This window comes from Falco naumanni, chromosome 9 (genome assembly GCF_017639655.2).
Source record: "Falco naumanni isolate bFalNau1 chromosome 9, bFalNau1.pat, whole genome shotgun sequence".
NCBI classification, from domain to species: domain Eukaryota; kingdom Metazoa; phylum Chordata; class Aves; order Falconiformes; family Falconidae; genus Falco; species Falco naumanni.
In genome coordinates, this window is record NC_054062.1 from 27,968,574 (window position 1) to 27,983,440 (window position 14,867).

The window sequence follows — 14,867 nt, forward strand, 5'->3', positions numbered from 1 at the left end:
ATTCTTGAGCAATGATGGGGCTGGTCTCTTCAGTCAGAGTATAAAACATATTAAGATATGCAGGCAAAATCCAAAAAAGATAATTCCCTTACACTGCTTATGTGCTCTTCTGATTATTAGTTTAGCAAATGTTTAAAACTGTTTCATAAAATACAACCAGCAAACTAGTAGCTACATGCAGTTTGTGGGCAAGTAAACCCCCAATGACTCTAAAAGGAGTTTCAGGAAATAATAGCAGAGAAAATAGCTCTTCCAACATTTCTGGTTTGTGGTCTCAACTTCTCTCACCCTTCTATCATTTCCTGCTTAAAACATACTATTAATTTACTAAACATTTACTAGACGTTTCAGAAGATGCATTTTCCAGCTCCTATGAAATGATCCTATCAGAATAAAAGAAATATTTCTGACATGCCTTTGTTTTCAGCTTATTAGTAGCCTTATGCACTCTGTATAGCATCTTCTGTTATGGCTGACACAGTGCCTCTGACACTGACAGATCAGAAAAATACTTATGGTAAACATCTACATAAATGCTTTTAGCCCTACCCTTCCAAAAAAAAAAAAATTATAAAGACTTAAGCTAGTAACACCCTTTAGAGCTGCTGAACTTAATATCTCACCTATCCTCTTGGTATATAACTGAAACATGGAATTGCAAAGCATACACATACCAGTCAAAAATCAAAGCAAAACATGGCAAATTGTAACAAACACAATGACATTAGGAAATAATACCAACCCTAGAAAATTCCAGATGTAAAGATTTATTTTAACATTGATGTAAGAATATTTCTTCCTAAGTTCACTACAGTGGTACAAACCAATACCACTGGGGGTGTGTAGGGGTGTGGGTGTGTAAGGAGTGTTGGCAGTGAGGGTAGGGAGCAGCTTCATCATTTTTGGAAAACATGAAGTTCTTCCACTTATGATGACATTTCTTGATTTCTCTGTACTACACTTGTAGGATAGCTATCACCTTTATTTCAACATAACACCACTAAAAGAGAATACAGAATTTTCAGAAAAAAATAGTTGTTTAAAAATGGTGCGTTATTGTGAAATAAAAAAGGCAAACTCTCAAGAAAGGGTATTTTTAGTGTCAAAACTTTCTTTCATGCATGTCTTCATTAATCTGACAGCAGATTTCAGCAGATTTGTAGATCTACGCCCTGGAAAGCATTCAGTTACTTACATGACTCATTTTCTACATTGCTCTAAGAACACAGAAAGTTGCATGCAGTTTGGAAAAGCCCGAAACGGTTTGAAAAAAGAAACTCTAGAATTTAATTTAATGTAAAGAGTAAAAGGTATCTGGCTCATTTATTTGTTTAATAGAGGTACTAAAATATTTAATTTGTGCAATATACCCAGTCTTTCTGTGTCTTCCCCTTATCTTTCCTCCTTTTATTGTATCTGAAAAAAGCCAATTTACAATTTATTGGGAGATGAGAAATTGACAGCATCTATGGGCAAGCACAGTTGCACGCTCTCTCTCTCCCTCCACCCCCACTCCCCCTTCAAGAGGAAAATATTAAGATTTTTTGGTTTATTCTTCCATTTCAGTAAATGTGCAATGTCATCTTACCTTAACATTTCTAGTGGATTGGTCTCATGCACTTGGTTGCCACACCTGGGACAGTCATTGCTGTCTTCAAAGTGTTGAACAATACAAGTCTTACAAACTGACGGACAAAACAAAGAAAAAAACCAACTGAGACGAAGTCCTAAGTAATATTACTTGAGCATGACCTACTGATACCAGCTAACTACTCGATGCATCAATGATAAGACTATTATTTTAAAGCAAATAATTACAATGCATCTTATCCACTTCCTGTTCCTCAAAGACATAGTTCTGCTGTGCTAAGACACAGAGTTCAATGGCACAGGTCAGACAAACACTGCTTTAAAGTACATAGTATTTTTACTATATGGAATTCTCCCAGCACCATAAAATGCAAAACCCATACCACGCAGCACATGTAAAGAGCACGTTCTGAGAAAGAGCTGCCCAGCATGCACTACCCCAGGAGAGCCGATCATCATTTCAGATGATTTGAAAATGACTTACGCACATTATTTTCTTTCTAACACTGTCACTGGCAACTGAAAATACTGTTGTAAATACTTATTGTAAGAGAAAAGTTCACAGTGGCTATGTTTCCCTTTTGACACAGAGCCTTCAAAAGCAATGACAGAATTTACAGTAAACATTTAATACTTGAATCTTACAATGAAAAAATCAGGATCATGACCACAGCAAGTATAAACAAACCCAAGACAACAACTATGTGAATTTAAAATCCAATAAACTGAAATTAAATTAAACAAGGTGTCACACAATTGTTGCTTCCAAATGATTAATTGCACACTATAGATTTTACTGCCATTAATAAGAAAATGGAAGTCAAGCTGATGAGAACAAATATGCCTGCTATTATTACTGCATTACAATATTCTAGAAGGAGATAAACTCTATCCTCTGTTTATTATTACTTCACCTAAACTGAAATGAGAACTGCAAATTCATCAGTAAATGGACTGAAAAAAATAAATGGACTGCTGCAATTGCAATATGCTTTCTGCTGAAACACTGTAATTTCTTTCATCAATTACCTAAAGAATTAAGAGTACCTCTAAACAAGCTGGTAAATCCTAATTATATGACAATCTTTAGGGTATCTTGAAATTCATTTAACAAAAGTCACCTAACAAGCAAAGCCTCTGCATTTACCTTTACCTCAGTATGCTCAAAAAGAGTTACTATAAATCAGGTAACACTGATAACGCACACACTTTAAGCCTCCGTGTAGCTGTTTTTTCCAGCTCCTTTAAAACACTGACTTAAGGACATTAACTTCATAGCTTTGGTTGAAATTACAATGAACTTTCCTCTTTAAGTCTGATGGACAGACTTCAGAGCTCCCTGGCTCTTGGCGCTCTCCCCAAGCTGAATGGCTCTAGCAGTGCTGGATGCAGGACAGCTTTCCGATGATGTGGTAAAGTGAGCTGAGGAAGCCCACAAGTCCTGCCAAACGAGCTCAGTAGGTGGGGCGCAGCGCTGTCCTCTGCACACGGGGACTCCCAAACAGGCGAGAACGCTGATGCTATGCGAGCACCGTTCAGCCCTCAGGATACGAGTGAAGTTTTTCTTAACCTCAGCTTCTGGGGTATTTAGTGCTGGCATACAGATGCAAGAACCTGTAATCACAGAACTCTTCTCGTACCACAGATCTTCTATCATTTGTTAAACTAGACTTAATTGATTTTTGCGCATGCATCCCCTAACACTTACACTGGGTAAGACGTCTAGTACAGAGCAACAAATGCGATGTTTTATACCTACAGCATTTCTTTGCTTTTCTATATGCTTTTTATAATTAATACTCCTAAAACTAAACATTTTGCTACTGCACTTACAGAATACAAAGGATTTCATCACCCACACAGAAGCCCTCATGCCAGCTCAACAGAGCATTTAAGAACACACTTAAAAGCACAAGTCTGACTTCTAAAACATAAGTAGTTAATATTTCTATAAACTTTCCTCATTAATATGACTGAGCAGCTCCTCTAGAACTGAAAACAACAGAAGTAATCCTTGAAATAGAAAAGATATGAAGGTTCTTAGCTCAAAGCTTTTCTTAAGACCTAGTGTCCACACACATTCAGCCCGGGGCAAACATCACAAGGTGGAATTCTTCAGCTGATCAGCAGCTCCTCAGACATCCCAGCTCCTGAAACTACCTGAACTATCTTTCTGTCACCCACCTGAAATACAAAGCAGCACAGGGAGCAACTGACCGCGTGGTTCACAGTGCATGTTTGGTCCCGAGGTCAGGAAGTGTCACAAATGGGTCTCAGTCACAGGTGAAGCAGCAGCAACACTTTCCAAAGGTTAAGACTCTTTGAACAGGCATTGCCGTAGGACATAATGCTTTGTAAAAACATATACTAAGGAACAAATAGAAACCCTGCAACTGTCCAGACCTGAATTGTTAGCAGACACCAGCACAGATAGAATTTCATTAGCTGGCTGAAAAACTTCATGTAATATTCTCCAAAAATGTTCTTATCTTCAAACTCCAATTACTGTACATTTACTTTTTTTTTATACTACCAGTAGTCCTGAAGGCTGTCCCCCCCAAAAATGGCTCCAGCTAAATCATCAGCATACCACGTCATCTTAGGTTGGAAAAGACTTTTGAGATTAAGTCCAACCATTAAACCAGGACTATCAATTCCATCACTAAACCACGTCCCTAAGCACAGCATCTATGTGTTTTTTGTGTTTTTTAAATGCCTCCAGGGATGGTGATTCCACCACCTCCCTGGAAGCCTGTTCCAATGCTTGAACTGAAAAAAGCCAATGGCCAACAACACTTAACTAATACGAAATTCTGATAGTGTTCATGAGAAAGCTAGGATGAAGTGAGCTTTTCTTTCTGAAATCGGCCATCCTGGTAGCATGTCTTTCTCAGAATGGGCAGGGTTGGAATGGACCCCTGGAGATCACCCCCTGCTAAAGCACATTCTCCTAAAGCAGGTTGCACAGAGTTGCGCCCAGGTGGGTTTTGAATGTCTCCAGAGAAGGAGACTCCACAACCTTTCCGGGCAACCTGTGCCAGGGCTCTGTTACCCCCAAAGTAAAGAAGTTTTTCCTCATACTCAGGTGGAACTTCCCATGTTGCAGTTTGTGCCCACTGCCCCTTGTCCGGTTGCTGGGCACCACTGAAAAGAGCCTGGCCCTGTCCTTTTGACAGTCACCCTCAAGATATTTGTAGACACGGGTAAGATCCCCTCTCAGTCTTCCAGGCTAAAGAGACCCAGCTCTCCCAGCCTTTCCTCATAAGGGAGATGCTCCAGTCCCCTCATCATCTTTGTGGCCCTCTTCTGAACCCTGTCCAGTAGTTCCCTGTCTCTCTTGGACTGGGGAGCCCAGAACTGGACACATCACGTAAATTCTAGCACTCAAGAATAATGAAATGGTATGTGATATACCTACTAGGAGTAGGATCATCAACCAGTATTTTCAGATATGATAGGTACAATCATCCTCTGTTATTCTCAATATAAAACACTGAACATGTTTCTGTCATGGGTTAACTAAGTGAAGCTACTAAAAAGAAAACTAGTTCTATCCCAGCTGAAACCAGGACGTTTTGAAACCTTATCACTTTGAAGTTTCAGAGAACAGGATGAAGTCTAAGTATTGGGGGAATAAGGGAATCTTTAAATCCCATTAAATTACAGATATATTTAATTCACCACCTTGGGGCAGAGGGTGGGAAGACCAAACTAAAACCCGTTAACACTTCCAGTACAGATTAATAAAATCACAGGGTTTCACTTTTCGCAGTGTAGGTCACAGTGTGGCAGCAAACAGGCAGAAGTAAAGAGCTTAACCGACATGTACACAGTTTGCAGAATTTTGAGGTATGTGCTACACCCACCAGTGAAATGAGGACCTGAATTTCATGGTTGTACTATGACACTTCAGGTGAGCCACAATAAAAGTTAAACTCACATAAGATGACTTCCTACAGCTGATAAAAGTACTTGTGTGACACAAGCTAACTGGCTGGCAACCATAACATACTACACAATGCTATGTTTTCCAATACAGAGATACCTGGTTCACACATTCTTTCAGATCTTTGGAATCAGCTGAAAAATACAGACACAAGTGTCAGGACTATGCTGAATGTGATCTTCATGTCATGCAAACGTAAAAAGTACATATCTTACGCATATCTACACACATTGTTCAATGAGAAGACTCTTCCTAGGTTATTTTTAAAACACTGATTAACAAGGTACCTAAATAAAATTTCATACTGCATTTTGTAAAACAAAATATTCAACAAGTGAAAGTTTAATGAGTTAATTGTGGGACAAGTTCTTTGTCAACTCATCCTTCAAATTCTTCTATGGATCTCCTCTCTCAAAGTTAATCACTCTTTGATCCAGTGAGCAAAGGAGGGGCAGAGAATACGCACAGCTAGCAGAACATCAAACTCATCTCTGTGATGGCACAGAGATGTAACAAGCCATTTGGTATGTTTAATGAAGTCTTTAATTAGCTACCTTAAACCTGCCTTAAAAGCACTTACTTTTAGGGAAAGTGCATAAAAACAGGACAGAAAACTTTAATATAGTTAACTACCCTTCTCAGAAACTATACATGTGAGACTATTTCACTGTTAATTACAATTACCAAACACAGTCAGACTGGATACCCTTCTGTTAAAAGAGACAGATAATTCCAGTATGTGGTGATCAAGACAGAGTTTTTGGGTTGAAATCTTTCTGAAAAATAATAAAATAAAGATGGATCTGCTAAACTAAGACCTGCTACATGCCACTGACTGAAGCTTCTGCAGGAGCAGCAGTATGAAAGCAGCTCAACTTGCTCGCCTGAAGGTGGAAATTTTTGCTGCAGTAAAGTTCTTCGGGGATCTCCTGGTGAGAGAATAAGTTTTTTAGCAAAATCTGAAAAAACACTCTGGTTGCAAGAATATTGGTTTGATACTGAAAATTACATCTCTTGTCATTTCCCTGCATGGAAGGACATTTCTGAAAGTTCCTAGTCTGCATTGGTTGACAATTTCTTAAGGCAAATACTACAGAGACCAACTCGGAGTAATGCACCACTTGATCTGCTGTTTATAAACAGGGAAAAACTGGTGATGAATACACCTGTAGATGGCAGCTTGCCTTGCAGTGACCACAGGATGACTGAGTTCAGGATCTTGAGGAAGGATACAAGTTAAACAGCAGTTAAGGAGACAGATGGGACTCCAGCTTGTTTAAGCAACTGCTAGTCAGATTTCCTAAGGAGGCTATCATTAGAAAAAGTTACATAGGAGAGCTGGCCATTTTCTTTCTTTTTTTTTTCCTTTTTTTTTTTTGTGATAAGAAAATTTATTCAGACCTCAATTTATTTAGACCTAACTAGCCCACTGCACAGGGAATTTTTTTCAGAAGAACTGCTTAGTGCACCATCTTCCTAATTAATATGCAAAACCAGAGCATATTAGAAGTGGTAAAAAGGATGGGAAACCAAAGGATATAAAATCACTGCTCTGGCACTTAGGGACAGAATTAGGAAGGCCAAAGCCCAGCCACTGCTAAAACTGATGAGGGACATAAAGGCATTCTGCAAGTAGACTAGTAGCTGAAAGAGGGACAAAATGAGGGTCTGTCAATGAATGAGAGACACAACTTAAGAATAGATTATATAGACAGGTTTGAAGTCCTCAATATCTTTCTTGCCTTGGTATTCACAGGCAGAGCCCGATCCCAGATTTCCATGCATACCAGCATGATTTGGGAAAGATAGGGACGACCAGCCGTCCGGAAGCCCCAGGTTAGGGCCTTCTGAGAAAAGCTGGATGTATTCACATGTGTAGGCCAGGTAATGTTCACTAAGCTGAAAGCTTATCACCATAATAATGGTGATTATGGGAGGTGCTCGAAGACTGGAAAAGGGTAGTGTGTTATGCCCACCTTTATAAAGATGGCCCAGGTAACTACAGCTGAACAGTCCCACCTAGCTCCCTGGAAAGATGGCAGATCACGTCACAACCTTTGGAACCAATTTCCAACGACATGAGGGACAAAAATGCCATCAGGAATAGGCAACACTGATTGACCAAAGGCAAATCATGGTTGAGGCTTGTAGGTGATCTAGTAACAGCCTATACCATTTGAATAGCAGTTACAGGAGCGACAGAGCCCAGCTCTTCCTGGTAGTGTCAAACAGTATCAACAAGGAGCAATGGTCACAAGTTGTTGTTTGGTAGGACATACAGAAAAACTTCTTCACGAGGTAAATAGCACAGCAGCAGACATGGTTACTGAGAGAGGCTGTGGAGACTCCATGCTTGGGAATTTGTAACTCATCTGCACAGAGCCATGCTTTGACCTGGTATAGTGTTGGCAACTAACCTGACTCATGCATGAAGTTGGCCTCGACAACCTCTGGATGCCTCTTCCAACCAACATTTCTATGATTGTGTAAACAGTCTGGTATTTCTTTAGACATTAAAGAATGTTCCTTAGGATTGTTTATTTCCCAAGCTTTGTAAGTACACACTGTACTAAACAGCAGAGTGACTCAGGCGACAGATGATGGGACGTACCTTCTACCTCACATCTAGCCTGCTTCAACCAGTAGTTCTTAAACATCCTTGACAACTGTGTAATGCACTAGAAAAAAAGGTCTGTCTTTATCAGACAAAACTATTCCGTTGCAAATAGCAAAAGATAAATGAAGTACTGAATTTGCAGAATAATTATTTTGCAGTAATATAAGCATTTCCTTCCCAACAGAGATAGGAAACTTTGTACTGCTGATGCCCAAGTTGCACTTACTCTTCTCAGTAAATGGTGGAGTTGTCTAACATTTCCAAAATCCCATCAGAAACATATCTTTTTAATAAGGCACACATTTCTCAGAGCAGAACTTTACTACTTAACATTTTCAGCAACACAGAAGATGTGAATTAACCACTAACTGATTTGGTTACTACTGATGACAGTAGTTCCTCTATGATCACTAGAGAACATCTATGTCAACACACATTTTTTGCCTTGTCCAGAGTAATACATTGCACTCTCAGAACCTAATGAATTAATGCGGCTTCTTAAACCACCAATATCTACAATTTTTGATCATTTGTGCAACACTATTTTGAATTATGGCAATTAGTAGTAAAAGACAAATACCAAAGGACAGTCAAAATCTTATTTTGTGGTAACTATTTGGATATGACTGAAGAACCATGCCTGTACTTCAGGGAGAAAATAAGAAGTTTAAATATTTTCTAAAAGCCAAAGTGTAAAATAATTTATCGGGGTATCTTCCTGAGTTCTGCTGCATACAGATCACTTTTTCCTCTACAGACAAAAGACTTCCATGTCACCACTTAAAGTTTTTCATTTTCCTTCCCATCATTGTAACCGTTGCATTTTAGCAACTAAACTTTGCTTTAAAGAAACACCACCTTCTTTCCTGCAGTTCTGCTTAATGACCCAGATACACGGCAGCTTTTCTTGGAGGAGACCTGTGCAACTATATGGCAGCTCAGTTGAATTCATGTGCCCTAATCTGGGGACTAGGCACTAACAGAGCTGTCTCAGTGAAGAGCTCACAATCTACAAGGGAACAAAAGAAACAGATGCTGCTGAGAAAAAAAATCGCTCCTTCTGCCATTATTTTTTTGTAATGGGAGCGAAAGTAAATAAACAAATAAACTATCTAAACAGAAAGATACCGTAATAATAATAAAAAAAATCCTAAGTCTGAGCTGATTTATGATGCCACCTTTTTCCCCTCACCCCAACCTTTTAAAAGTTACTACTGTCATTAAACTTCCACCATAAAAAAGTTAACCAATGCTGGAATTTTTCCATTTTCTTTAAAGGGAAGGATAATTTAATAACAGCTAACATCTCTCTCCCTCCTGTTTTATTTCAAGTTCTTATAAGGACACTGCTTAACTTCGTGCCTCCTGAACTTAACTTCCTTTACCAACTTAGCCAAAACAGCAAAGTAATATCACAAAACACATTATAACCCTTAGATGATATTAGACTTGGAAAAAGTCAGGTCAACATTATTCCTTCTCAAAAACTAAACTATTATCATGGCAAACCATATTATCTTTGTACTATGAATACCATAGAGGAATGACATGTTTTAACTCTCTATGAGCTTGATACACCAGGGAGTAACATCATAATGTAACAATTAACAGTGAAGACAATAACAACCGCATGAACAACACTACGCAGAAATGACAGGAAATGCTAAGACAAGGCTTTTAACTGATATTTATTAAAGGTTTAAAAATGGGGAATCTAGTGGAAAACACAGAGTTCCCCTTGCTATTAGAATAATTCACAATTTATTTGGAAAGATAGCAGATCTCAAAAAAGTTCAAGCAAACTATGTTCTACTTGGGAATAACTGTAAAAAACAAACAAAAAAAATTTAAAAAATCAAGTAGTTAGGCAACTTAGCTTGTGGAAGTGAACTGACTGAGTTGGACAGGATCACTTATACATTTAATATAATTCATACACACCAATGTGTTTGAAGTATTAGGAGCATAAGACAACCTGAATAATTTTTCTCAAGTCTCTTTCATTCAAAGAGATCAACTCCCTAAATAAATGTTTTGCTGACTTTCAAGTACTTCTATGCATCGTGCTGTGGGACACATTACAGAGAGAGGTGAGCCAGTACTGACCAAACTGGTGTATGCATCACGCACACCACCAACAGATACATCGACCTAAGTTTCAAAGGCATAGTTATGTTATCAAAATACCGCACCCAACCTAACGATCTTACTTGTGATCAGCCAGACCAGTGATACATGTTTGGTGCTAGAGCCAGCACAATCACCACTAGCTTGGGGGAAAGTAAAGGGGTATCTTTACCCTGCAAAGTGTTAAGCACAGTTGATGTGCCCCCAAGACAAGTCAGATGGCAGACCAGGGTCAAGGAAACCCCACCAGGAACTACGTATCATTTCACGCCACAATTCAGCAGTAAACAAAAACTGGGACAGAAGTCATGTCAAACATGTTAACGCTTCAAGGAAGTGGAAATACTTTGCAAAGTACTACTTACAGGTATGGAGGCACTCTGTCACTGTGGTTGGCTTGATGAGATAGCCTTTGCAGATATAGCAGGTGATATGAGGATTGAAATCTTTCACCAAGTGCTTCCTCTGAGTAGCCATTCGTGGGGCAGGAAACGCTGGCAGAGTGCTCGGGGCCAGAGGAGCGAGTCTGAGTGGCGTCGGTGCCCGCGGTTCACGGGAGCTGTGGTGCTGCTCTGTGCAGCTGGACTTCTCCAGGCATTTGCTCCCAACTCCGGAGGTCTCACAGGGACATGGCTCATAACTCCTGCTCCCGGGCCAGGCGAGTCATTCTCCTACCTGCAACACAAGCGGGAAGAGAGGAGCATAAACCCGGCCGCACGGTGACACGCCCCGGCGGACCAGCGTCGCCATCAACTTGGCAGGGGCACGCGGGTGACATTCCCGTAGGAGCGGCTGCGCGCCCCGTGGCCGGGGTCCGAAGCAGCGCGGCCGCCCGACGGCTCGGGCCGCCGGAGCAGCTGCGGGGCGCCGCGGGGCGGCGGTGACAGGTGCGGGGCGGCGGTGACAGGTGCGGGCCGCTGCCCAGCCCCGGCGGGCTCCGCGGCCGCCCCGCCGCCCGGCCCGGCCCGCAGGCCTCGGAGGCCCCCGCGGGGAGGAGCGCTCCCCGCCGTCCCGGGAGCCCGCCGGTAAGCGAGGGCGGCGGGCGGGGCGGCGCGGCGCTGCCCGGGCGCTCCCCGCCGCCCGCCCGACTCTCGGCCGCCCCCGCCTCCCCGCACCTGCGGCGCCTCCCGCCCCCGCCTCGGCCCCCGCCGTACCTGGCGCAGCCCGGCGGGCGCCCACCGAAAGAGAAAGGGGAACGGCATGCGCCTGCCCCCGCTCCAGCCCTCCCTCCTGCGCTCCCCGCCAGGCTGCCGCGGCCGGTCCCAGAGCGGGCGGGCGGGACGGGCGCGCAGGCGCTGCTCCCCGGCCGAGCCCTGCTGCGCCACGGCCCGCAGCGCCGCTCCGGGGCGGGAGCGGCTGGGAGCCCCTGCGCGGCCCCGGGCAGCGGGGCGGGGGTGCTGCCGGCCGCAGGTGACCGCAGCAGTGGCCGCCGCGCAGCCCGCGCCCCCGGCCCGGCCCTTAAGCCGTTCCTTGAGGGCAGCTTCATCTCCTGCCCGCGGAGGGGTGACACTTCCACCCGCCCTCCCACCGCACGAGAGGACACGCTAAGCCAGGGGCCACGTCAGGCCCAGAGCCCACAAGCAGCTACACGCGTCCCGCACGGGCTGCCCTGGGCCGGCGAACCGTTAAGCCCCGGTGAAAGCTGCCCCCGTGGTGCAACGCACCTGCTGTTTGCTCCCCCTATCCCCAGAAATGCACCGTATGACCAGGAAATTATCCAACAAACTAAAGTTGCCTTAATGGTATTTTTCAATTGCACTACTTTAGAAAATTTTCTCTTGCGCTCCTTTTAACTATGATAACAGAAACACAGGGCGGCATTTACTGTCTGCTGCAATACTGCCACTGCTAGGTCTTTGCTTTTCCATTCTGCGTTTGGAACAGACCCTCATTTTGCACTAGCCCTCCGGTGCAGTCTCCCCTCTCATCCCAGGGTACATGCTGCAACGGCAGAAGGCTCTAATAACTTAGGCCTGCTCCTACCGTCCACTCCTACTTCTGGAATATTTCCCCTCCAGTAGATCTCAATTTACATCAATTCAATTCCCAGGCTGAGTCAGGTGCATTAAAAACTGTTACAATTAAAGTTACAGTGCGGTGGTGAATGCATGACAAACCTGACATGTAGTAATTCAACAGAACTACATAGTTTTTCCTGATAAAATATCCATCTTGTATGAGATTCTTTCTCCACAACACGAACAAAAGTCTGTGAAGCTAAAAATCCTTCCAAGCAGCACATGGTATAGTTTAACAAAACATTGTATTTTGATGGTTTTGACCTTCTATTGTTAACCATTGTTTGCATTATTATACCATAAAGAGCACACTGCCAAGTCAAAGGTGAGAGAACACCAAACTCTAATATATAAAGTAGACCACATAGACTATATATGCCTCATGGGAATATTTGCATTAGCAGTCACATTCTGTTGGTTTAGCAGAAGTTGACATTTTTCAGAATGGGCATGAGCGTGGCTCTGCCTGAATGTAGACTAAGCATGACACAGCATTATTAAACTTATATACATGCATTTAAAACAAGCGACTGCTGATGCTTTCTTGTTTGTTTCAAAATGACTGGGCCTGGTAAGATCTGTAAACTGGATTCCAAGTGAAATTTCAAAGCATAATTTACGCAGTGTCCCTACTCGGGGGGTGTGTGTGTGTGATGAATTCTAAACAAATTTATCAACTAGGCTCATGTTTACATAATAAAGGATACACAATGTTCTATTCAAGCACATTAAGAACACAAGTTACATAATTTATTATGCTGTGTAGCCCATACCGTAATAACTGAACAGCAGTTGTGACACTTGCAAACATACACAACTAGTATATCCCCACAAGCCATACTGAAGTCCCTCTTTTGAGGAATACCAGTCCCATGCCAGGTAAGTGGCAGTGTACCATGACAAATTTTTGCCTCATCTCTGCAGTATGGGAGCTTGGCCCTGCTAGTATGAGATGCTGAGTGCCCTTAATTCTCACTGAACGCAAAGCTGAGGCATTCAGCACCTTTCAAGACCACAACATACAGAACAAGTAAGCAGCACTATAGAAGCACCTCTCATTCCATCCTCACAGGAAACGAGTATAACAAAGATCCTTAAATAGTTACTCCTACTTTAAATCATGAGGAAGCAAATTGTTAATAAATGCTTATGAATTAATTACAATTCCAAAAGTAGTTAACTCCTAGTATTGCATGCAACAGGTTCATTTAAAAATATAGGGCCTTTAAGTAATGTGAGCATTTTGATGTACTTATAGCAGTTAAATAACAGGATTTGAATCAAACAAGGTGGTCATTTTCGTATTATGAGACAAAATGAATTAACAAAATAAACTGAGCTAGTCAGAGTAAATATATATCACGTATTAGTGACAGCAAACGTTGTGTGACAGAGAGGGTGATTATAGCCCTCAAGTCTGTGATGAAAATACAGCTGCTATCATTTTTCCATGTTTCTTAAACTTCTGACTTTCCTATTAACCGACTCGTACTTGGCAGTTCTCAGAGTTGTCCTCTAACACAGTTCTTTCTTTTAAAACTAAATCCTTTTTTACATAAATGAGCTTGTCTAACACATAGAAAAGAAAGACTGCTTTCTAAGCATTACAAAAGTAGATGAGTAGTTTGTTGAAACGGCCAAAGAACTACTGGATCATCTACTGTGAGAGTAATTCTTTACATTTAATATGAGTAAAATGTATCTTTTTAAAGGAACAGCCAGGATACATAAGAACTTGTGAACTCTAAGCATTTAATTAATTTTACTTGACGCAGCTCCAACATTTTTGAAAAATACGAATGTTTGATGTCAGTTCTCAAGTAAATTCCAGAGAGAAAATAAACATTTGTCAATACAGCCAAGTTCTCAGTAGCATTTAAAATGAGCGAATAATTCTAATCCAGCAAGTAGATCCACATGAGTACAACCTTACAGCCTCTATAGAGCCACACCGGAGTCGGTTTTCTAGGCAAGTCTCCAATTACCCCCCAGTTATCCTTAGAGTTACTTTTATTTTGTAGATGGAAGAATTACTGGGGCACATCTGGACTAGGAAAATACTGGGGGGGAAAATCCCTCTTTTCTTAATAGGCATTGTGGAGCAATCTGAATGGTATTTAAGGGGAAGCCACAGTATTCACCTTCTCTGAACACCGAGTCTCTAGGGATCTAATGGAAATGCCATTCAATGACTTCCAAAATCTTGAAAACTTTGCAGAATTGCTTAGATTGGAAGAGACCTGCTGCAATCATCTAATCCAACGCCTGTGCTCAAGCAGGGTCAGCTAACACAGGTTGTCCAGGACTGTGTCCAGTTGGGTTTTGAATATCTCCACAGACGGGGACTTCATCACTTCTTTGGGCAATGTGTTTCAGTTTTACCCACCCTCATAGTAAAGAAATGTCTCCTTGTGATCAGATGGGATTTCCTATGTTTCAGTTTGTGCCCATTATCCCTTGTCCTGTCAGTGGGCACTACTGAGAACAGTTTGACTTCCTCATCTTCATTCCCTCCCATCAAGTATTTGTACATGCTGGTAAGATCCCGCCAATGCCTGCTTTTCTGCCA

At 42.0% G+C, this 14,867-nt stretch overlaps 1 protein-coding gene across 6 annotated transcripts in view; it reads right to left on the minus strand.

Moving 5' to 3' along the window:
• The window catches only part of PCGF5 (polycomb group ring finger 5), a 100,478-nt gene that overhangs the window by 24,871 nt on the left and 60,740 nt on the right, over positions 1 to 14,867 (minus strand). For 5 of the 6 annotated variants that reach the window (XM_040605774.1, XM_040605776.1, XM_040605772.1 and 2 more), the window contains exons 3-4: positions 10,646 to 10,955; positions 1,589 to 1,685 (exon numbers count right to left, since the gene is read on the minus strand). In XM_040605774.1, coding sequence (XP_040461708.1) covers positions 1,589 to 1,685; positions 10,646 to 10,757 — 209 coding nt within the window. In that variant the 5' untranslated portion in view covers positions 10,758 to 10,955. Of the gene's footprint in view, positions 1 to 1,588; positions 1,686 to 10,645; positions 10,956 to 11,434; positions 11,589 to 14,867 lie in introns of those variants that run through there. The other variant, XM_040605777.1, reaches the window with a different exon arrangement.